A 24,006-nucleotide genomic window follows, 5' to 3' on the forward strand; every position below is an offset into this window, starting at 1 on the left:
CACACCACCCCACCAGCGAGTAGGCTGGGGGTGCACAAGAAGTTGGGAGGGGACACAGCTGGGACCAAAGGGATATTCCATACCATATGTCGTCATGCTCAGTATATAAGCTGGGGGGAGTTGGCTGGGGGGCAGCGATTGCTGCTTGAAGACTGACTGGGCGCTGGTTGGTGGATGGTGAGCAGTTGCAGAATTTTTTTTTTTTTTCTTTCCCTGAGTTTTTGTTTTTCTCTCTCTCTGTCTCTCTTGTTTTACTTTCCATTACAAATTTTTATTATTATTATAATTATCATTTTCGTTATTCTGTTATTTCAAGTATTAAACTGTTCTTATCTCAACCCACGAGTTTTCTTACTTTTACTCTTCCGATTCTCTCCCCCATCCCACATGGGGTGGGGAGGGTGAGCAAGCGGCTGTGTGGTGCTTAGTTGCCAACTGGGGTTAAACCACAACATTGGGTTAGATTGTATTAAGGTAGGGGTTACTTTATGGGAATGACAAAATGATTAGGCTAATTTGTATCATACAAAGAAATTTGGAATGTGGAGATAAGGGGAACAAAGCAGTCTGTCCATGGATCATCACAGAGAACACTTTTATTTTGCTTTCAGCTCTTGTTTCTTTTTGCTCCTGTTGCCATGGTGGAATTCTTACATCTGTACTTCATAAAAGAATTTCTGTATTTGACATACAAATGTGTTGTAATGCAAGTTTATTTTTTTATAACCATAGCAATGTACTGGTATAATTATGAACGTTTCAAGAAGATGATGTGCAAGGAGGCTGGTGCACATGAACCAACATTTTTTATTGCTTTTACCTCAGGAGCAGCATCTGGCTCTGTAAGTATATATTTTTGTTTCTAGTACTACTCGTTATTATCACTAATAAACTATTTAAAAGAGGTACGATTTTATATGATTCAGAAATTGTGTATGTTTTGGGGTGCATCTATTTTAAATACACATGGCCTGGCATTCAAGCTGATTAGGTATATCTGAATAAATTACAGTGTTCTGAAGTACAGGACTTTTAATAATACCAGGCACTTGGAATATCACATCTAGTTTTAAATTGTGTGCACTTTAATTTAAAAATTTTAATCAAATTTTAATTGTTTGTGCTCTAACATTAAAACAGATTTCTTTTCCTGGTAGATTGCAGCTGTTATAACTCTGCCATTTGATGTAGTGAAAACACATAGGCAGACTGAACTTTGGGAGTGTGAGACCTTAAAAAGTAAGTTGCTGGTAAGGAGAAAAAAAAACCATAATGTTTGGAAAAATAAAACCTAGTGTTTGAGTATATAGACTTTTGGTAGGAATTTTAAATCTTTGTCTCTTCTTCTGAAGTTTATCTAAACATTCTATCACTAAGGCCTTTTTTCTTCTCCAAATTGTAACATCTCGTAGGATATTTTTTATCTTCTAGGATAAATACAATATTTCATTAATGGCATAGAGGAGGGAAAAGGTGTGAGTTCAGTACCATTTAGGTTAATGAGATGGTATAAAATACAAACAAAAAAATCCAGAGCTATTACATTTAGGCAGGCCAGTTGCAAATTTGTGTACAGTTAAGTAAGTTATATTTAAGTAGGCAAAAATTTAATTTCTTATAAAACATTCAGGTGAACAGTTATCTATTGAAAAAGATTTTTGAGTTGATAAAAATAACATGATAAAATGTTTGCACATTCACTACCACTTGCTCCTTCATTCTGATATTCTTCTTTTGTTAAATATTAAGCTAGAGAGAGAAAGTGCTGTGCTCAGCTTGCGTATTTTTTACCTAATTTTTGTGTGATTTCAAAGAAATTATTTTTGAGGCGTATTGGTGAATATCCTAACAGCTTTAAAGGGTGAAAGAGGAAGGAAATTTCTTTTTTGTTCTGTGTTCGGTAGAGCACCACTGTGTTTTATACAAATTCAAGTTGTATCTAAAAACTTTTTTTTCCATTGCTTGGGACCTGGACCAGTGAGGGACTTTCATTAACTTCAATAAATGTTAGATCATGGCTTTAAGATTACAGACCAGTAAAAGGCTTAGTACCCAAACAGTTTCTGCTTAGAAACTAACTTGAAGGCCCTAGATCAGAAAGATGTTACGAAAACTTAGTGCTTGCTTTTTGGTATGAGGTTTCATTCTCTCAGGTAAATTATTTTTTTCTTATATAATTCTTGAAAAAAACATACTTATTTTTCATTGTAGAACAAAGATCAAAAAAGCTTTAAATATAAATAGTTACTGTGTTTCAATTCTTCCCTTGTGCTGATGAATGTAAGAATTCGTTGTAACACCACTTTGAATCACAGGTAGCTGCCCTAAATTTATTAGGCTGATATTAACTAGATTAATATACATTTTAAATTTCATTATGGTTATCTATAATTTGTACTAGTTTAATCCTTTCCAAATCCAGTTGCTGTTAGAGTTGGACACTCACTCTGCATCTACATATTGTCTCTCTGTGGCTGCAAAGATATTTTGCGGCTTCCAGATGCTGTGGGATGTTCCTGCTGAATGTATTCTATGAAACTGTTTTGACTTTCATCTAGAAAAAAAATTTCTTACCCACTTTCATATTACAGATCAATGAAAACAGCATGTGCAAAAAATTCCTCCGTTTAAAACAGTTGCATATGTCTGCAATGCAGATTGCTTCTTGATGCTGCTGCAGTTAGGTTGCTTGTGGTATGTGATTTAGCTCTACAAGGGACTGTGATCCACATCTCATAGACCTATACTTTCTTAAACTAACTTATAAATTTAGGGGGGTTTGATTTTTGTAAACTTAGATGTAAGGTGTAGTGTCCTAACTTAACTATTATATTCTATGATATGATTCATGCTTATGATACCAATTTTCAAAACTTACCTTTAGATTCAGTTTACCATAAAGGTAAGTTCTTGGTTAAAAATCTGAATTGTGATGATCTTTTAGCTGCATGTATAAAGTGACATGGAGAGGGACTGGCTCATTTGAAAGCTAGATGACTTTTTTCAACCCTATCAGTTACTCTAATAAGGAATATTGTCTCTGTTCATATATCTTACTCCAGGAGTTACTACAGGTTTTTCCATGTCATGCTGTTTTAACTTGAGTATTGTATGAATTTGCATACTGTATGAATTTGACATCCTCTATAAATAGTATGGATAAAATTAACATAAAATTAATTAAACCTAATAATTACATCTGAAGTGACTGTCTGATTTCTAAAAATATTTTTCTGTGGCATTGTATATATTGCTTAATTCACTGTTTTCTTGTACTATATTGAGTTCCACAGAGGGACTGTACATCAACCTGGGCAGTTATGAGGAAAATTGTCGCTAAAAATGGGATTACTGGATTATTTGCTGGTAAATCTTTTGATATCTTTCTAAAAAAAAACTCAGACTAGAGAGAAAGTTTTTTAATCAGTAACAAGTGTTTATAGATGCTAACATGCATAAGTTATATAATATTTCCATCCCTGTGAACACTCTCAGTTATGGAATAGTTTGTATATATAAAGCAACAGACATGCATACCTACAGAGAGAATTTTGGTAATCTCTTCACAAATTACTCAACTACAGCTATCCAAGATGGACACGATTTATTTAAAAAATAGAGGGATTGGGCGTGACAAATATGACTGTATTGGCCATTAAAAACGGTGGGAAAAGGTTCAGTTCAGGAAATAGGTTTTTTCAGATTTAAATAATTTGTTGATTTCTTAAACTGTAATACTTGGGTTTTTCAGAAGGAATTGGTACAAAGGAAATTTAATGGCTTGTAGGTTTGGAAGCTACAGTATGGAGGTGTTTCTAGGCTCAGAAAGTTTCTTAGATGCAGTTTTTAGTCCAGTGCTAAAAATTTCCAAACTGTCAGTACTGTTGCAGCACCTATATTTAGGAACAGCCATCCTAAGTTTTGCTCTTCATCTCATGCTAGTTTCTATACTCAACTTTTTTGGTTCTTTCTGTCTCAGAAACAGAGCTTAAGCTTCACTGGTATTTTTCTGTCTCCCTTCTTAGTCTTTGAAGAAGATGCATTACTGAGAAACCAAGAAGTCTGAGTATGGAATAGATATTCTGAAGCAGAATTCACATAATAAAATACTGTTATTGGCCTGTGGAATGCTAGGCCCAGGATAGATCCCATCTATCCTATGATGCAGTCATTTTAAGTTGGACTTCGATGCAGTTTTTTACAGAGGACTGGAAGATATGGCAATTATATTAGTATTTGTTTGTTTGCTCGATGGGAGTAGTTATGTTGAATACTGTATAATATTTGCGACATTCAAGGTCATGCAACAACTATTCCCCAATAATTTTTTCCTTTAGATTTTCTATCAAACTAGAAACATTATTTAAAATCTTTGTTAGATTTTTATGTTTAAACAGATGGAGAAACGCAATCTTGACAATTTAATGAGTTCTGAATGAGTCAAAGAGTTTTTAAATTTTACTTGTACATTATCTCATGTGTACTCACACAAGTGTACACATCTGACATGACTTTCTTACCCTCACTGAACCTACCGAAGGACCACTGCTGCCCGGCTGTGTCCAGTGTTCAGCACATCAGTACATAGTTTAGTATGCAGCTGGTGCTCTTTCAGTTCCTCTGAGCCATTCAGTAAGAGAGAATGTCACTGTTAAGACCCCATTTAGCTGTGGAATTCCTTGATGTATTTTATTTTTCTTCTTGCGTGGACTGTCTTAAAGACTGTCTTTTAGTCTTTTTGATAGCTTTGGCAAAGATCACTTTTTAGCCCTGAACTATGTGCAGTAGTTATTTCTACTGCTGATCAGCACAGATGTATCCCTGACCATCATCAGATATCTTGGCCATTTAAACCCTGCATATTTATGGAACAGAAAAGAAACCCCCAGGAATACCTTCTGGTGTCTTTTTCAAATCTTGGCAACTCTCTGAAACCAGTGAACCCTAACTAATCATATGACCTAATTCTTGGTACTAACTCAAAGCCTCCAGCAACGAAGCTGGCCGTTTTCTTGAGAGGTTCAGCAGTAAATATTATTCCTCCTTATTTTCATCATTATGGCTCAATTGTAAGAGGACTTTCTGGCATCAAGGAGTGATCATAGAGGCTCCTGAGACCTCATGAGACTTACGAGTGTCTTTTCCACTGCATAACCAAACTGCCCTGGCCAGAACAGGGACTTAATGAGCTGGCAAGTGTGACATAAGAGACAAGAAAAATTACATTCCAGCATTGGAGCAACAGTTTCTTGCTGTTACCTCATCCTGAAACTGAAGATTTCTTTTAATTCTTAAGATCTTTCAGGGAATGTTCCACTTCGGTAGTTACCAAAAAGGATTGACTCCCTTCTGAGGTAATCACCAGTCCTTTCAGTAATTCATGGCGGATTTAGCCGGATCCCAGAATATTCTCTTGGAGAATGACATGGAAATTTTTTCACAGATTTGTAGATATTTGGCAGCAGCTATCATGGATCCTGCTAGACTGCTGTCAGAGGTTTCTACTTGGCATGCTCTGTCAAGCAAAACAGGAAGAAAAGATTTGGTTTCCCAGAAATTTGAGTTCTTGCATTCTCATCCCTTGTATTCTCATCTGTATTCTTGCGTTCTCATCCTAAATAGCCATAGAATGCAATTTGTGTTTCTAGTTGCCAATCTGGTAACTAAAACCAAAAGTATTTTGATAGTTTAGCTATATGCTGCTCTCCCCACCCTAATTAATCTGGTAATCTGCAACTACCAGATACTCTTTACCCCATACGCACAGGAACTTCTCCAATAACTAAACTGAATGTCTATGTACCCTGGGAGAACTTTGTGGTGAACTACTGTGGGCCCAACTAGTTTTTAGGACAACCTGCAAGGTGAAGCTGGAACAAGCATTGCCATCCTAATGGGAAGGTCATCTTGGCTGTAAAGCTTAGCATGCCTGAGGAATTCAGGTTTTAGTAGAAAATCTGCCTTTCTGTAAGAACATTATTGAAATAAAAAATTTACCAAGTCTTCACTTCTTAAAGATCTTTGTACAATTTTTTGATCATTTGGTGTTGTATCTTGCAGCTCTGTAGCAAAGCAGAGCCTTAGACCAGACCATTCTCAAACTTCTGTCTCTGGAGCAGTAACAGTATCAGACCACAGCTGCTAACTTCTCTTCCATGGAGCTACGAACTTTCTGTCAGCAGTCCTGAAGACACCATTGGGAGGTGCCTATTATTCTGATGGTTGCAATTCCCTCTTTCTTTTCTCATTTCTTTGTCTTTTACATTAGTGTAGAACCCTACAACTTCTTTGTGTCTCAAGATATCTGCTGTGATGTTTAGTAAGTTGTAGGGATCTATTGTAATCATCATATAATTTGTCCCTCTTCAATCTCTCAATACATTATTCCTTCTTTCTCTGAGAGTCTACTTCAAGTGAAGTCTAGAAGTGAAGTACATCTACTTCGATGGTTGGACTCGATGATCTTAGAGGTCTTTTCCAACCTCAGTGATTCTATGATTCTATTTAGTGGGCATGGTGGTGTTGGGTCGATGGTTGGACTCGATGATCTTAGAGGTCTTTTCCAACCTCAATGATTCTATGATTCTATAAGTGGAAATGCTTGTGTTCTGAATGGAGGGCATTTTTACAGTAGATTTGTCTATGCCTCATTATTTCATAGAGGCATGGGGTTGTTGGGGCCTAATGTGAATGGGGGAGGCTGAAAGTTTTCATCCATGGGTTCAAGAGCAGTAGTGTGGTGACTACAGAGCCATTTGAGAAAGAAGCTGGTATGTTCCTTTAGCTCTTCTAGATGTTTATTTTTGTACCTTACAAAAAGTCATATTTTATATCTTACCTTCCAAAATACTTGTGCTTCACTGTGGTTCATCACCATTATCAAGTTTGTCTTAATAAACATCAGAGTGCTTAGCAAGATGTCTGCAGCCATTTCAGTCCATATCAAATGAAATTGAGTATTTTTTCCTGGATGATGGCTTGGTATGAGGTTCCTACTTCCTCCAACCTACCTATAACTAAACATTCTTCCACCATTCAAAGAAATGCATTTCATGGTGAATGCTTGTAAGTTTTGCTTCACGCTGCTCGGTCCACAATTCATATCCAAATAAATACGGAGGTTACTGTGTTACATTTTGGGAGTGCACATGTATGCTGTGCTGTGATTATCAGTTAATGGAGTTCTTTGAGACCTGCCATCCACAAGTGCACTCACTATCTACCTTCTCTCCCTTTCCTGTATTGTGGCTGAATGGTAATTAAGAGTAAATGCAGGTGGTGCTGGGCATTTCCCACTCTGTGGGCCTGGGTGTGCACAAAGGCAGTCTGGGATTGCCACCACATGTGACAGGAACTGAGAGAATAAGAGTTTCCAGCCTCACATGGCAGTGCAAATGGATATTCACAGTGTAAATGTTCAAGCTGATTACACATCCTCAGGAATTCTGATTACTGGTTCATATCTTTTTGTGAAGAACTACTGTCATTCATTAAACAAAAGCAAATCTTTACCTGGGGATGAAACTTGGCCTTTGTTGAATACGTACATTCAGGTAGTTCTATCAATAATTTACTAGCCCAAGTATTACCAAACTAAAACAGTATCACTTCATAACTAAACTGTTTTTAAGGTTTTTTTGCTTTTGAATATCCTCCTTTCTGTGTACGGCAACTGGAGACTGAAAAGTCAGCCTTGAATTTATATGAAATGCTTATAGTCACAGAGTGCTCTCGACTTCCTGCACGTCCACCTCAGGATGCTCATCTCCCTGAGCTTTCTTACTTCCTTGGTACTTGTCATTCAGTTCCCCCCATGCCCTTCTCCCAGGCTGTAGGGGAAGAGATTCCCACGTCTTTCTGTCTTCAGTGAGTCTACCTGATGGGTGAGGCTGCTGTTGTCCTGTTCTGTTGAATGGCTAGGGCAATACTCTGTGGTTGCCATGCACAGAAGTCCTTCGTAATGCACACTTGTTGTCATGTGTGACTCTGGTAGCCTAAGGAGGAAATGACAAGATATCGAGATTAAAATGATATTGAGATAAAAGCCTATAGTGGTTCATACTTAAATGAACAACTGCAAGAGACATTCCAAACCCAAGATGCTTACCAGTGTTGACAGCACTGCATTGGTTCATTGGGGTTCCTTGTGTGAATGGCTACACAGTTGGTTCAAGACTTGCAGGGCTTGTGTTCGCTGAAAGAGATTAAATTGCTTTACTTGCTGTACAGTGATGACATAGCTGGGTAACAGGATTTGCCTGTTCCAGAACCCTGATGCCAGCAGAATGCATGACACTACCAAGTATCAATGGTACTAGATTATTTTGGGTGGAATGTAGTTCATAGATGAGGACGCCTACATTTAGGTCTCAACGTGTGAGTAATGGAGCGTAGAGACGTTCTCTTGATCAGCCACTATCTCAGTTCAGTCGCCCACGCGTAGGTGAGATGACTTGGGCATATTCTGCCTGGCTTCCTGCTGCGGTTCCAAAGGGACACAAGTTTTCCATAGGTCATGCGTCATCTGTACTAGCTGCATGCAGACGTCTTTGCATTTCAAGTGGAAGTAGGTGGCTGTGTGTAGACAAGTGGATTCAGCCTTATTTTCCTTCCTCTAGGTAAGGTGAATCACTTTCTAAACTCCACTGACAAGATCACAGTTGATTGTAATGGGAGACATTTAACACCTAAATTCTATCGTTTATACACGTGACCAGGATCCTTCCATTTCAGTAAAGGTGCTGTGGGTCTTAGGAGACAGTGGCAGGGGAATCACGCTTTTTACTTAACAGTTGGCTTGAAGGGCTGAGACATATACCTGTGGCAGAGGGTACAGCCCAGCATGCTACTTGAGTCCTTTCCTCCCTAACTTTACCCATTTCAGGATTCAGGGCTTCCTGAACCTCTTGTCCCACCTGAGAGGTCACAAGCCTCTGCTTGTCCCACATGAGCAGCAAGTTTGCACTGACACTTAAGGGAGGGCACACAGTCTGCCCCCGGGGCCACCTCTTCTGTGCTGGAGCAAAGTCGCCCTGCGGGTCAAGGTGCTCCACCTCCGTGGAGAGAGACAGAAGGGGCAGAGACGCAGTGGGCTTGAGGCAGGCAGGCCGCACAGGATGGCATAGGTGAGTGCATAAGGTTATTACAGTGGTAACACCTACAGCCAGTAATTTCAGCGTTTTGAGGAATGTGGACAGGTAGAATCCCACTTCTACACCGATATACTCTGGTATCAATAGATTGTGACCACTAAATGGTGCTGCAGCACTTCAGTCTGAAAACAAATGATAGTGAATACTTTCCTTTCTCTTCTGGGCAGGTATTATTCCACGGCTGTTTAAAGTTGCTCCTGCTTGTGCCATAATGATCAGCACATATGAATACGGAAAGTCTTTCTTTTCTCATTTAAATGAAAAAATGGACCAGCATCCTTAATTCTCCTTCATCCGACTGTCTGAAGTCAAAATATATGGTGAAATATATTGTGCCAAATTTGAATCTGTCAAGGCATTTTCTAGAGTTCCCGGTGAATTTCTGCCATTACATTTGGTAACGAAATACAACTTCATTTTTAACTGTTTCACAAAGGATAAATTCACTTTTTCTTTTTTCTTAAGACTAAGAAAATACACAACCCTTAAACTATCATTGAAGATTTTGTGACTTCTCTTGCAGCTAGAGAGAAAAAAGGAAAGAAAGGAGAAGGAAAAAAAAATAGGTGCACTGACTGTTCTTCAGTGATGATTAATAGTGAAAAAAAAATTGAGGCTGGACAGAGCAATGAAGAATAACCACTGCCACTGTGTTAATTTTCAGTCCGACTAAAGATTTTTGTTGGGTATTTAAAATGATAAGAAAATGTTTTGGGCTTCCAATTGTATGATATGGTTATTCTTCCATAAGGAGGTTGATATCGAATGAATTAAATAAACGGTTATTTATTCTTGCTTAATACATGTTTAATTCTGTGCATGTTTGTTATTTGCAGGTCTATATCTTGTGCAAATGCATATTATAAAATAGTCTTTGGCTTCTTCTCAAGTTTATTTAAAATGAAAAATGCTTTAGCTCAAACTGGAAAAAGTACATCGTGCTCATTAGAAACCCAGAGAGCATGGTGAATACATTGATAGGTGCTGCAGCGGCGTTTTAGTTTAAGGTAATACTCTCAGAAATGAAAGCACACCCAGGCGCTGAAGACAACTGCCTGTACAGGTGGTCTGGAGGAACGCTCCCTCGCATGTTTTTGGGAGGTGCAAGCTGTCACTGTCACAAGGCTCCAAGGCAGGGCCATACACAGTTCGTATGGGATCACCTGGTTTTGAAGGCCAAGTTTGCTGGTATAAACACAGCTGGTTCCATGCCAGTTTGACTCGGACGCGTATCTATCTGAAGGCAAGAGCACATTTAGTTTACTCCTATAGGTGCAGCCATTGTCTGTTACGGTGTGCTGCACGCGCGTGGTATGAACAGCTGCAGCATCTCCTTGCCCATAGGCACTCGACTTACTGAATCAGAGCTTCCGCTGTATGATTTTTTTTTTTTTAATTATTTTTTAACTACCCTCACTACATCCCTTCTTTCATGTATTTTCAGTAAAGCGGTAGAATTTTATTTTTTGCGTATTTTAATGAGGGGGTGTGCTGGTACAAAAGCAACTCAGTAGTCAGGTCATTAAGACACCAACTTTTGGGTGTGCTTTACCCAAGAAACCTTCTTCATAGTAGAACAGGACTGAAGTCCGTATCCCAGCATGTGTTTGGCCTTGGTGAAAATTCATCACGCCCTGAAAAATGCTCAAGTTGTAAAGACGTTAGGCACAAAGTTACAGCATACGGTGGAGGCAAGAGGTGCTGCCACGGGAGATATTTGACACTGTTCCCCCATTGTGATTTTCAAAGTAATTTTACACTACAACCTCAAAATAAGGCCTAAGAGAAAGAAAGTAGTAACAGCAGATTTTGGACCACATTGAATGAAATACAGCAACAAAAACAAAGTCTCCCTGTTTTGCAAGAAAAGAATTTGCTATAAGCTCAGTAATACTATAATTTGCTGAATGGTCTTATTTTTTCCTGTATGATTAAAACAGAGACAAAAACTAATAATTAGCGATGATACAAAATGTTTAATTTACATGCAACATTTATGGAACGTCAAGGCAACAAAACATACAGTTTTGGCATTTTTTCATTTTTTTTTAAAAACGATTAATGTTTAGGACTGAGAAAGACACACACAACTGATTTCCCATGCACAAAATGACACCCAGAAACTCACGGTGGTGTCAGGCTACATAAAAGACTTCAGTTAAATGACTCATGAATTTCACACCAGTAGCTCCAAGAAAAGAGCCATCAGCAAACATGACTGAAGATCATGATTATAGCCCCCTCCAAAATACTGATGTCGTGGGACATAGAAGTGTTTAACAGCAAACAAGACCAATTGAATCACCGTACCTTGATGCAGAATGTTAACTTGTGGAATCTGGATTCTCTCTGTATTTGTCATAAAAATGCATCTCTAGTTTACAAATTAGTATTTAATAATGTTACTCAACTGCCATGAGAGAACAGGTGGTTAATGTTATAACAAAAAAACTCAGTTACATGAAGCGATGGACATTCTGACAGTGTATGAAAGGATTTAATGATCAGAGTTTATTACAGAGAAATTAACTGGGTGGGTACACGAGGACTTGAAAGACAAGGTCTGGTGGATTTTGCTAAGCTGCTTTAAAAATCTGCATTAAAATGGCATCAGTAGTTGTTTGCTCTGCCATGGATGCAGTAACCTCCAGCACTGTGGACTAGAGAGTTGAGGAGATGTGTCTTGAACCTCCTCCAGCTAAATCCAACAGCGCGTTGCATTCCGGAGATGCGTAGCCTCATACTTACAAAGGCTAAACATTTCCTGTAGTTTTCAGTAAAGGTAAGAACGAATCCTCTTTCTTCCAAGCCCACCCTATGACCAGATTATAGTAGTAGTGCCAAGGTACCGTTACAAGAGGCAAATCAACTAAAACCGTACAGAGTGTAGTGACATACTGTAAACACCTAAGAGTGAGCAATAATTAAAAATCTGTCTTGTATTGCAGCTACTCATGTAAACAATTTATGAAACTTCTTTGGCACAAAAAAGCATTTTCCCTAGCACTTATAAATACAACGTACTTACATGCATTTAAGTTTTGTTTAAAAAGTTACTAATCATACTGATAAGCATTACCTTGATTAGCAAAATTGTATCTTACAAAGAATTAAGAATATAGTTTGCAATTCAAAAATTAATTTGCAAACTTTGAAACTGTAGGGTAATCTGGAAAGTTAGTTTTCATTTAAAAAATGTCTCCCTTTTTTCTTTTTTTTTTTCTTTTTTCTATCAGTAATTTAAATCAATGGCAATTAATTTCAGAAAACTGACTTAAATAAGTTCTGCCGTATTACCTAATCAAGAAAAATACCTATTGCACTACTACGGGAATGAGAAAAATCTTTAACATGAGAATACCGTCATTACATTGTCTTTGTTTCCCCTTCTTCACTCTCCTCGGGATCGTGCCAATAAACACACAATCCAAGCTTCCCAAGGTGCTAACCCCACCATCCTTAGTCCCCATCTTTCCAGCAAGGCCAATAAACCAAGAAATTTCTCATATAATGTTTGATTATCTGTAACTCAGGTCACTCAAAAGCATTCAGTGAGTTTCCTCAACATTTACAAATTGCTAAGTATGCTTGATTTAGATGATCAACTTACATCTGTTATTCACATGCAACTTCAAGAGTTAGTAAGAGTGTCTCAGTGTGATTCTTCAGTGCGATTCAGACATCTCCTAAGTGCCATGATACTAACAGGAATGCAAAATCTAACGTTGAGTCAACTTGAGAAGAGCTGTTGATAGGTTAAATATGCTATTTGAGGTCCTATGCAACATACACAGATGAAAAGCTGGATTTTTAGGTAAAATATTTATTTGCCTACAAAGACTGGCGTTAAGGATTCCCTGTCTGTTAAGCAAGAGTTGATAGATATTTAAAGCACTGCAGAGAAGCACCGTGGCTAGAGTAGGGCCAGGCCATTGCAAGGAGAAACAAAGGTCATGGCAGTTAAGTAGGGGACTGATTTCCAACTGTTTCATTTTAAAAATCAGTCATAAGCATCAGATTATATGTCCTGTACCTGACCAAGAGCTTTAAATAATTCAAGACTAAAATAGAAAATCTGAAAAGTCCTCTGGGGGAAAAAAAAGTTTGAATGAGAACTGACACAATTTGTGAATTTTTAAACAGGTAACCATGAAAAGAAAAAATAAAGCAGCTCATTTTTTAGCTTAGAACTAGCAGTCTTCATTGCAAGTCATTTTATGGAACATAAACCAAATGCATACAACACAAAGCTCTTCCTTCCTGTGTGTATCTCAAGATGGTGTTAAGCCTGGACTTGTCATCTCTGTTGTGGGACTTGCAAGATATTCACTTGATTTCAGACTTGTGAGAGATTTGTAGCTTGCTACTGAAGTGAGAGAGCCACAAAGACCAAGCAACGATGGAGTGTCTTCCTTCCCTGTTAAGAAAAACAAGAATTAAGCTAATCATTTTTACAGCACAAGATGACCTGACCACAAAAAAATGAGGGAATAGAAAAACTGTTTCATCTACACTACTATGAACTACATATTACTGCTTCAGCACACGCATACTTCATAAATGCAATTAGGAAGACACGTAATTTATGCCATACCTTCCCTGTCCAGGTGGTAAACAGATGCCTACCCGTGCATCACAGGCTGGGCTGTAGTCAGTCTCCTACAGAGGGAGATTCAGAGGCCCCACTGACTACACGGAGAACAGAAGTTACTAATTCAGCACCGGTTTTAGTCGAGTACATTATATATAAATGGAAGTGACGTTACTAATACAACGTCAGTACCAGAGATCTAATTTTGAATCCCTCAGAAAGGAGTAGAATTAACTGGAATCAGGATATATTTCCTTAAAAATAAACACGTTTTGTCTTTTAAACCTTGGTAATTTGAAGTACGTTAGGCTCCGACCGCTAGAAAAAGTCCTACAGTGCAAGAGTGGCAGTGCAAGTCTCTGCCCTGTCATGCAAATACACTTGACAGTCAATATGAAACATACCTATAGGTATAAGACTGCATTGGGCAATTTTTCTATTTCTTTTATGTCTTCCCTTCTCAGAATATCCGTTCAAGTTATTTTGTGCCAACTCCACTAATAAATTACATTATAAAGAATTTGATCTACCAGCATCTCCCTATTTCATCCTCCTGGCTCACCTGCAGTATAGAAAAGATGACCTTAAACTAGAGATTAAAATCAACTTCAAAAGGTCACAGGCACAGATGTTATTGATAAGCCAGTCTTCCAGAATTCTTTTAAATCACATCTATCAAGTAGCATTTCTTAAAATTGTGTCTCCTGTTCCTGACAGAAGAGTTTTATTCTCATGAGAAGGATGTAAGAAAGAAAAAAAAAAAAATCAAACAACCCAAACCACGCCCTGCCCAACAATTCATTATGAAAAAAAAATAAGTGAGATGTAGTTCTCTTGCATCACTTATGGTTCTTATTAGCACTTTCCAGTAGATTTTAGGTCTCACCTCTACTGAGCTTTTTTCAAGTGACTGAATAGCTTTCCCTAAAGAATGAACCAGATTAGCTCTTTTAAAAAATCTTCACTTTTAGAAAAATCTTAATTCCCAGAAAAACTACCCTTTAAAGATTACATTCAATTTGAGGACATAAAATACACAGAGAGCAGTGTAACGCTGTTTGCGCACAGCCCTTGATTTCAACAAGCGTGAAGCTAAAAATCTGACTACATGAGTGGGCTTAATAGTAACATGAAAGTCTACTACTTTTAATCTTTTAATTAAACCTGCCATACTGAGAGTTAGACCAGAGCTATTTGAACAGCAGGATCACATGCCATGTCTTACAAAATTATATTAAAGCTTAGGTACTGATGAACCTCAGTAATTTAGAAGTGAGATGATATGCTACCTTTAAAGACAGAGTCTTGAAATCAAAACCTAAACTATTATTATCAGCGGTTTTGCCACACCTTAATTTACAGAAGATAAAACAAAGCATAACTTCAAACAATTAATATTGAAAAAAACCAGTTGAAAGTAGATCTGCACAAGAACTCTCCTCATAATAGCCATGCTGATTCTATTTCACTTTCTCTAAGCTAACTTGAAATAATTTAGATTTTAAGACTGTTTACACTTTTAAAAAAAGTTTTAATTTTTACATCCTTGATATTTTAAAAACAAGAAATTTTACAGTTAAGAACTACTAAGGCTCTGTATTGTCAAAGCTATTTAAAGTTAACATTTGGTGAGATACAAAAAGGATTTTTTATAGCAATTTATGTTCTGTACCCAAATACTACTATTTCAGAAGTCTTCCAGCATTTTTCTGCTTTTCAAAATTGCCCACAAGATGGAGCAGCTAAACTTTGATAAGCGTACAGATTTTGAAAGGGGGTGTGTGTGTATGTGTATTACATTTATATACTAGCATGGTTCATATCATGTTCCTCTCTCTACTTTAACACCATCAGGCTGCATCTCCAGAGATAAATGTTGAATGCAAGTTACAAGAATGACAGTGGTAGTTGCAAATCCAGTGCCTTTAGTCTTTCTTTTAAGAAACAAAAAAGCAAACTTAAAGCACTCAAAAGATTTGAGTTAGTTATAGCAGAAAGATGACAGAAGATCCTCCTTGTAGCTGAGCTGTCTCTGGTTCTGTGATGGAGAAGGAAGATATGCAACATATTTGAAGCTTAGCTTTAAGTACAGCACAAAGTCTTATGATTATTAGGGGTGGGGTGGGTAGGCATCTTCATAAATCCAAACTTACTTGAAGTACAGTCCTTAGGGAAACCAAAACAATTTGCATAACAATGAAGAAATATGCTGTCCAATGCCTATTTTGTTCACACTGAAAACTCATGTCACAGGGACTGAAGATCAGAGCTACGAAGAACAAAATAAAATGAAGCCGCTAGACTGGCTCTGTACCTTCATTTAACAAGTTCATTCCATCCTGCTTCCCATCCTGTGAGTGACCTGGATCCAGAGAGGATTGAGAAAGACTAACTTCTGCTGAAAGTTGGTCCAGACTTTGAAAACTTTTCCTGCAAAGCAAGTAATATTTAATAGTAACACATTTAAAGATCTAACTAGATACCTTCAATTCTCCTTAAAAAGTTTTCTAAAAATAACTAAAGGAAGGAAATTTTTATGGTAAGCGAGAGAAAGTGATTTTTTCTGCCAGCTGATCCTTGTACATTGTAACAGGTAATTCCAATAGGATACATTTCAGATTATGCTAAGGGAGATGTATAATTTTGAGTTTCCCTGTTCCTCTACAGGTGAATCAAAATAAATATTCAACTTACTCATCCCATTGTTGATTGTGCTTTCTATAGAGTAGAGTGTCCAAGGCAACAGCATTGACATCCAGAGCTCCTGGGGAAGGCCACTGATTGGTGAGGTGAGTAGTTAATTCTTGTCTTGATCTCAGGTCATTATTCTTTAGCACAGTCCTGTGAATACAAAAAGCAGTAAATCTCAGTCTATTAAATGCAATTCCTTAAGGTACAGAAAGAAAAACAGGACAAATAGTCCTGACCAAGTTGATGTTCTACTTCGAGTGACCAACAGATTGCAATTTTCATAAAGCATCTTAAACTGTTCATTTTTCCTAGGGGAAGCAACTTAGGAACCTATTGAGACATACTTAGGAACAGAAAAAGTTGAAATTAGAGCCTTTCTGCAAAAGCAATAAAAAAAACCCAACTGCATTCTAAAGATTCTTTCTGCCAGCATGGTGGTAATTAACAGGCCAACTATTTTACAAACCAACTATGGGAATGCGATGTCCTTCCCCCCCATGCCCCCCAATTTTTTTTACAGTTTGAACACCCCTCCTCCCCCAATGCTTTTGCAGAATGAACTAAAAACCAGACACGTTAATTCCATTATATGCTTCCAGGTAAAATATAACACATAGTTATTCTGTTTTCTACCACCTTACAGTTTCTAGTAATTTATGTTTTTAAATTACAGAAAATGTGTTAACAGAGTACCTTACATGTTCAAATTAGTTTTGCCTCATATTCCCATGAAGCAGACCGGTTTTCTAAAATTCTGGAAATGAGGAAGCTAATATGCCAATATTGAAAGTCATCTGCCAAAAGTCATACAGAAATAAGGAAAGTACATGGTTCTTCAAGCTCCAAGACAAGATCAGCCTTTTTCCAGTGCTACAAGGCAGTCTCCAACCTACCCTTATACTGCTGTAGAAAAACTCTAGAAACAAAATTAATATTGCTTGTTAAACCATAAATCTTCCAATCCACAAAATACTAGGCAATAGCAAAATGCTGCTTTACAACAAGTTTGACTATCTGCGGCCTGAAGCAAATAGCTAATGTTACGTATCTCCATACCGAATGTACTCAGGAGTTCAAAGCCAAATGCCATGTTGTTATCTGAAATGTCAAACTGCACAGCAAATTAAATAACTATTCATGGTACACATACATTTATGTGAATTCACAAATAACATTGTCAACAGGTCTATTTTTACAACGCAGTTTTTATTCTGGTGGTATCTGAACTGTTTAGACAAGAACCTCAGTAAGGGCACACAACACTACCCAAAGAACCAAAATTTCCCACAAAACAAGGTAAGACAATAGTGAGTTCAGTAAGGAATTTTTAGTGGCCAAGTTTGAGAGAGGAGACAGAGGCACAGCAATTTTGCAGGAGAAGGTGGTGAAGCACCACAGCGAACAAAACTATTTTCAAGAAACTTTTCTCAAGATGACGAATTCCCCCAGCGTTCATGCAAGTAAACAATCAACTTTTCTACTCTGGGATCTCTGCCCTCACCCTCCTCTCTAAGGGGTCTACAGGAATAACCACTTTGATAACCCAAAGCTCTCAGTAATTTCAAATATCTTGTATGGTATTCACTTCCCCATGTAATTCCTCTAATCCCATGGGGTACATCGAGCATTAAACAGATCCATTAAAGGCTCGCTTATTTGAGGAAACTGAAACACTGACCTAGCAAGTTCTTGTAAGGTTAGCCAGTTACACTACATCACCTCCTTATTCAGAAGGACTTCTTGTGTGCTTTCATAGAAGTTTTGCAACAGGACACAGTTTGTATTAGCAACTACGCACACAGTAACTAAATGCAAATTCATAGACATATAACACGTACGTCTGAATTCCCATTTGGACAACTCCTGCAGCAGTGTTAAGTTAGTATTAAATAAACATGCTGAGCAAAGACGACAAAACCACACATCTACAGACAAGTTGCTAATAGTGGAATTCTGGCATTTTACGTAGGTTTCTACACTGAGGCTTTTTCCACAAAGCTTTATGCTATAGTAACCTGAAATTTCACCCTTTGCGTGGTCAAAGAAATTCTGAAACAAAGACTAGCCAAACTGCTCCAGGGATTTTAGCATAACAACATTTAAAAACAGTTCCAGCAGATCACTACTTAAACCACTCCACTATACTCAGGAAGAAAACTAGGCATTAGGTAGGATACAGAAGTAGCTATTCCCCTCTTAAAACTTTTATGCTTTTACTTTGAATCTTTAAAAATATGTAAAAATAACTTTGAATATATAAAATCAGTCCAAATACAGTGTTCAGTATATATAAAATAGTAGTATAGACAATAGGAAGTTAGACAAAATATGCACAGCAGGTGCTGGTAGTTACCACCTATTTTTTCAGCCTTGTAGATCACTTAGCTGTTTGCTCTCTTGCAGCCATTTTTAAAGTATCATGAGATTCCACTCCAGCAAAGACATATTAAAGGCACTGCCTTTAATATTCTCTCAAGATAAACAAAGGCAGTATCAATTTATGCATATTAGCCAAACTTATTTTAAGAGTCAAAGTATTAAACTGCGCAGAATGATAGAATCATTTAGGTTGGAAAAGACCCTTAAGATCAAGTCCAACCGTAAACCTAACGCTGCCAAGTCCACCACTAAACCACGTCCCTAAGTGCCGTGTCTATACAGCACACATCATCCTCAAACTCTTAATCACCATGAGGCAAAAATGATCCTGCTACAAATATTCGAAAACAGGAAGAGGAAAAGAAATGGAGACGAAAGTGTTTACTATAGAAAGGAGTTAAAAAGGAAGGAGATATGATCAAGTTTTAATGAAAAAAGCATACAAATTTCAAAACACTCAATGCGAAAAAATGCTGCACGAGATTATTGAGTGCTGTCCTACTCTTGGTCAGACAAGAGGAGCTCTTTCTAGAAGTTAAGAGCTCTCAAAAGACAAGAATTTCTTTTATCCAAGGCAGACTGAATTTCTACAGTAGCACTCTTGTTCCTCAGAATACAAACATTGTAACTAGTGCTGGCCAACTCTAGGCTGCGATACTGCAGGGTTTGAAGTAGGACTTTTCTTAATGACCACAATGTGCAATGAAGATTACGAGCTTTCCTCTATACGTTTACTGTCAGGCTGTTTAACCAAAAGAAGAATATTACTATTAAAACTTATTTATCTGCTAATATAGCAAAATAAGTTTGGCATATAAAAAGCTTTCAGAGGAAAAATTAGAATAAAGTCTTCAGAGAGCAAAAAGAAGAAATGAAGAATTGGTGGAGAGGTACAAATGGCAAATAGGGATATTTGTGAAATTTACAAGTTTCACAAAATATTCAAGAATAAAATGTAAAATTAGTATTTTCTGTTATTTACACACACATAAAAAAAAGGAACTACTGAACTCTTTGGGCCTTGACTGGGACATATTTCAAAAGTGTTAACAAAAGTTCACAGAAAAATAATGTAATGTTATATATAAGCTTCTATTATAAAATGCTGGTCTGTAGTAAAACATACTGAACTGGAACAGCCTATGTACAAACAGATTTTATTCTATTGCTTCTGTTCCCGAGAACGAACCGCTGGCAAGAAACACCAACTGAAGACCAGAATGACCTGAATGCCTGAAGACCAAGACTCAAAGCCTAGATTTTATGAAAGATATTCCCTCATAACTTGTAAGCGTAACTTATATGGAACAAAATCCATAATACATCATAAGAATAACACTGAAGATCACAAGTATGCAGTTCTATTTTTAAATAAAATTCAATAAAATATTGTTCTATTGGTTTTGTAGCTGTGATGATTTAAGGGTGATGCAAGATAAGGTTTGTAGACAGTATGTTAAGCCATTTAATACAGGAGTAAAAGCAAGGACATTCCAAAAAGGGAGGAGGAAAAGTAAGAGAGACAAAAGGGTTTACTATAGAGAGAAGTTAAAAAAGAAGGAAATACTATCATGTTTGAATGAAAACAAGCGAACGAGCATATACAACAAGCTGTTAACTCCTTTTCTTCAGACTGGAAATAGGAAGCTTGAAAGCCAAAAAGAAGATAAAAACAATGGCTTCTAAATGTAATAATCTCAAGAAGGTAGTTGGTACATGGAGCATACAGTGGATCTTAATAAGAGGTTGTATGATTAGTTTTTGAATGAAAGAAAGGCAGCGTGTGAGACATGGCTGAATAGGGTATCTTGGACTAACACGGTGAGACTGCGGAGTGCAGACAGCTTTGCGTAGAGTAGGGAGAATATGTAAGAATTCATTATGAGAGCAGGGGTGTTAAACTGATTTATGGTACATCACCTAATCTAGGCATGAAAAAATTCTTGGTTGTCTGAAAGCCTGTGAACTTTTTCCCCCACCCACTAACTGGTATCTTGTCTACCTACAATCATTTCCATCTCTTTATAATCATGTTGGCAAAAAGTAGCAGAAGCTCTCTCTTGTGATCTGCAGAAAGAAAACAATTATTTTTCTCCTGCTCTCAACATTTGTGCCCTGAGCAGTCCTCACTCCAACAAATATTTCTAGAAGATAACTTCATATTGTGTCTAAAGTTCTGAAAAACATTACAAAAATCAAGAAATACTGAAGAGGTGGCAGGCAGAGAGAGAATATTTCTAATTCCTTTGGAAGTAATTGCTGAATTGCTATTTTTATACTGAAAAGTGGTGAGGCAAACCCAGCAAAATGCTTGTTGGGATTTATTATGGGAGAGAGGCATTGGTGATGCTAGTAACAGAACATATTTTCAAAAAATTGCTTTTAAAATGATCAAATATCCTTTCTATTCCTTCACGGCATAGATTTTTCCATAATGCACGTATATAAGAGAAGTATAATGAACACAGTCTCATCATGTTAGCCCTGTTTAAGTTATGACATTTGAATTGTGGTGGTGTTTTTTTAATATCTAAAAAAAGAAAAACTCCATACAAATTCAAAATACTACTGCAACTAATAACTTTTTAGGAAAAACAAGCAGCAAAAGAGATGAGAACATCATCTTAATACTAGAATACATCATTAAAAACTAACAAATATTTGGCTTACATCAGCAACCGCTATTTAAATTAAGCTCCTCTTAGAAAACAAAAAAAAGTATTCAGTAAAAACATCCTGCTAATGAATTCCTGCCTACTACAAAAGAATACTGATGATTCATCACCTAATCAACACTAACATACTCCCAAGTTAGGAATAAGTGTCTGCTTGAAGTGCAGAAACATACGCTTCCTCCAGGCCTGTAATTTACTTTTATTCAAGAATAACAGCAACAGCCAGAGTATTAACATCAGGTTCATACAGCTATTCCCAGAAACGTCTCTGCGTGCTTTTGACTTTCAGTCCTTTAACTGTGTATTTAAGAAGTAGGGAAAAGTGAAATTAGTGAAGTCTTCCAATAAACATCCTTCTCCGCTGGTGTTCACTGTCCCTGTCTTTGTCAGGTACTCTCCAGAATATTTACTTGCTGATTTCCTCAACTTTTATTATTTTGAGATTATTTATTAAACACAAGCAGAATATCATTATGTATGGTACATATATAACAATAAAATGCAATTGACAAATTACTGCTCATTTCAATCCCTGCTCCACAGAATGCTGCCCTTTCAGTTGTTCTGGTACAATCAGTTAGGAGACACTCTGAAAATGGATCATTGAAAAGGTTTTTTGTTTTGTTTTTTTTTTTTTAAATTTAATTCATAAGGTAACCCCACAAACAGTTCTGTTTGCACTAGCATCGCTTTTGGCAGCTCAGCTACCTCTCAAAAGGATAAGAAATTACTCCCTTGAATTAACACATGTAAGACTTCTGCATCTTGAAAGTATGACCTGACTTGATTCGCTCATTCACAGTGGGGAATGGGGACAAAAGACAAACTGTATGTGGGGTTCCTGCATGCAAAACAGAAATGATATAAAAAGGTGATTATCTTTACACTTACTATACTGTAACTATATTACTTATTTTTAAATTCCCAGAGGTAATTAAATAAAAATTAATCTCAAGTTTAGCCCAGGCTAATATAGAAAAGCCTTATCTTGGTAACCACATAAAATCTCTGGTCTTATTTCAGCTAGATTGGATTTCCAATTTCCCTTGGATCAAATCCAGATTTATGCCATTGGAAGCCTATTCTGAAAGACCCATTTACACAGGTTTTTTTTTTGTTTAATAAACAAAAAGTCAGTTCTATTTCCAATTATACCTATGAAAAAACAGTAATTTCTTACCTGCAAGTTTAATTTCTCCAAATCCAGAAAATGCCAGTCCAGTTGGCAATTTGCCCTCCTACCAGCAGATGGAAGACAGGAAATAAACCAAACAGACTAATTCCCTAAGAAAGGGAATTATATCAGATGAGTGCTCCAGTTCAAGAACTACCTGAGTAGTGAAAAGTAAAAGTGAAAATAAAAGCTTAAAAAAAAAATAAAAACATTTGAATAAGAAAGAACAAGCTTTAAAACCTTTATTTAGGACAGGAAATATGGAATGCAAACTCAAATTGATAGCATACGTGAATATAACTAAAATCTGTAAGAGCAACTCTAAAATAAAAGGGAACTCTCAAACTGTCAGTACTGTAGCAAGACAGTGAGCTGTCTGGACTGGTATGTCATTGGACTTCGAGAAATTAGATCAGCAGGTATGAAAATGAGTTACTTACCAGTAGATTTTGATGCTGCAATATATCACCTCTCTCAGGTTTGTGCCCTGTGCACAGGCACAGTATTCCCCAAATTAGATGCCAGAGCAGTTAGATCCCAGCAGACTTTCTAATGGCAGCCGCTGCAGCGAAAAAAAGCAGGTATGTCCTACCGCACCACATTTTCTTACTCTTTCTGACTGGCCAACAGATCTTCGTGTGTCACAGCAACAGTACTAGTTGTGCCACAGAACATATCCCCGTGAAGCTTCTTCAGCAATCTTTTTAGTCCTCCTTTATCATCTCCTAGAGATCTTGAAATATATCCTCCAGTAATAAAATCACTGTCATCAATTTTATACAGCCTTTGATCTCCTTGACCGTTGGAGTGACTTGATAAGCTTATATTGGCAGAAATACTGGCAGCTTGACTCTTGAGTTCTAGTCTAATTGCGGTGTAGATTTTATTTCAGAATACGGACATCCAGAATGGATCAAAACACAATACAACATGTTAACTTTGTGTCTGCTCATTAAAATACTACTGCAGTGCGTGACTGACACTTCATGTCCTTGGACAAATAACCAGACCCGATTCCTTTGGAGGAGGATAACAGGCACAACAAGCTTCCCCAGATAGTAGGTCCTGACTGAAAACAAGAAAAATACTGAACTTGACTAGCAACCAAACTATTAAAAAAGTAAAGAGCAGCTTTTAATTCAGTTCTTCAACTATCAGATCCTTTCTGCTGGAAAATGGAGGACTCTTAGCAAACAGCTTATTTTGACAGATTATCAAATTTGCCTTTAGTAAATATCCTCTCAAACAGAGCTTGTCATTCAAGGATTTTTTTTTCCATGTCAGTCACGTAAATACAAATTATCTGTCTACAGCTGAACTCCTTTTAAAAGAACATTTCTATGC

General features: G+C 37.1%; 2 protein-coding genes across 3 annotated transcripts in view; one reads left to right on the forward strand and one right to left on the reverse strand.

The window, feature by feature from the left end:
- Positions 1-9,941, forward strand: part of SLC25A40 (solute carrier family 25 member 40) — a 28,135-nt gene extending 18,194 nt beyond the window's left edge. For both annotated transcript variants that reach the window (XM_009275686.2, XM_009275688.2), the window contains exons 8-11: positions 733-842; positions 1,158-1,239; positions 3,286-3,366; positions 9,320-9,941. In XM_009275686.2, coding sequence (XP_009273961.1) covers positions 733-842; positions 1,158-1,239; positions 3,286-3,366; positions 9,320-9,435 — 389 coding nt within the window. In that variant the 3' untranslated portion in view covers positions 9,436-9,941. The remainder of the gene's footprint in view (positions 1-732; positions 843-1,157; positions 1,240-3,285; positions 3,367-9,319) is intronic.
- A 2,416-nt stretch (positions 9,942-12,357) lies between these two features.
- Positions 12,358-24,006, reverse strand: part of RUNDC3B (RUN domain containing 3B) — a 49,985-nt gene continuing 38,336 nt past the window's right edge. Inside the window, 3 exon segments of the mRNA XM_009275729.2 lie at positions 12,358-13,569; positions 16,058-16,173; positions 16,438-16,584. Coding sequence (XP_009274004.1) covers positions 13,424-13,569; positions 16,058-16,173; positions 16,438-16,584 — 409 coding nt within the window. The 3' untranslated portion in view covers positions 12,358-13,423.

This window comes from Aptenodytes forsteri, unplaced genomic scaffold (assembly GCF_000699145.1).
Source record: "Aptenodytes forsteri isolate BGI_AS27 unplaced genomic scaffold, ASM69914v1 Scaffold172, whole genome shotgun sequence".
Lineage (NCBI taxonomy): Eukaryota > Metazoa > Chordata > Aves > Sphenisciformes > Spheniscidae > Aptenodytes > Aptenodytes forsteri.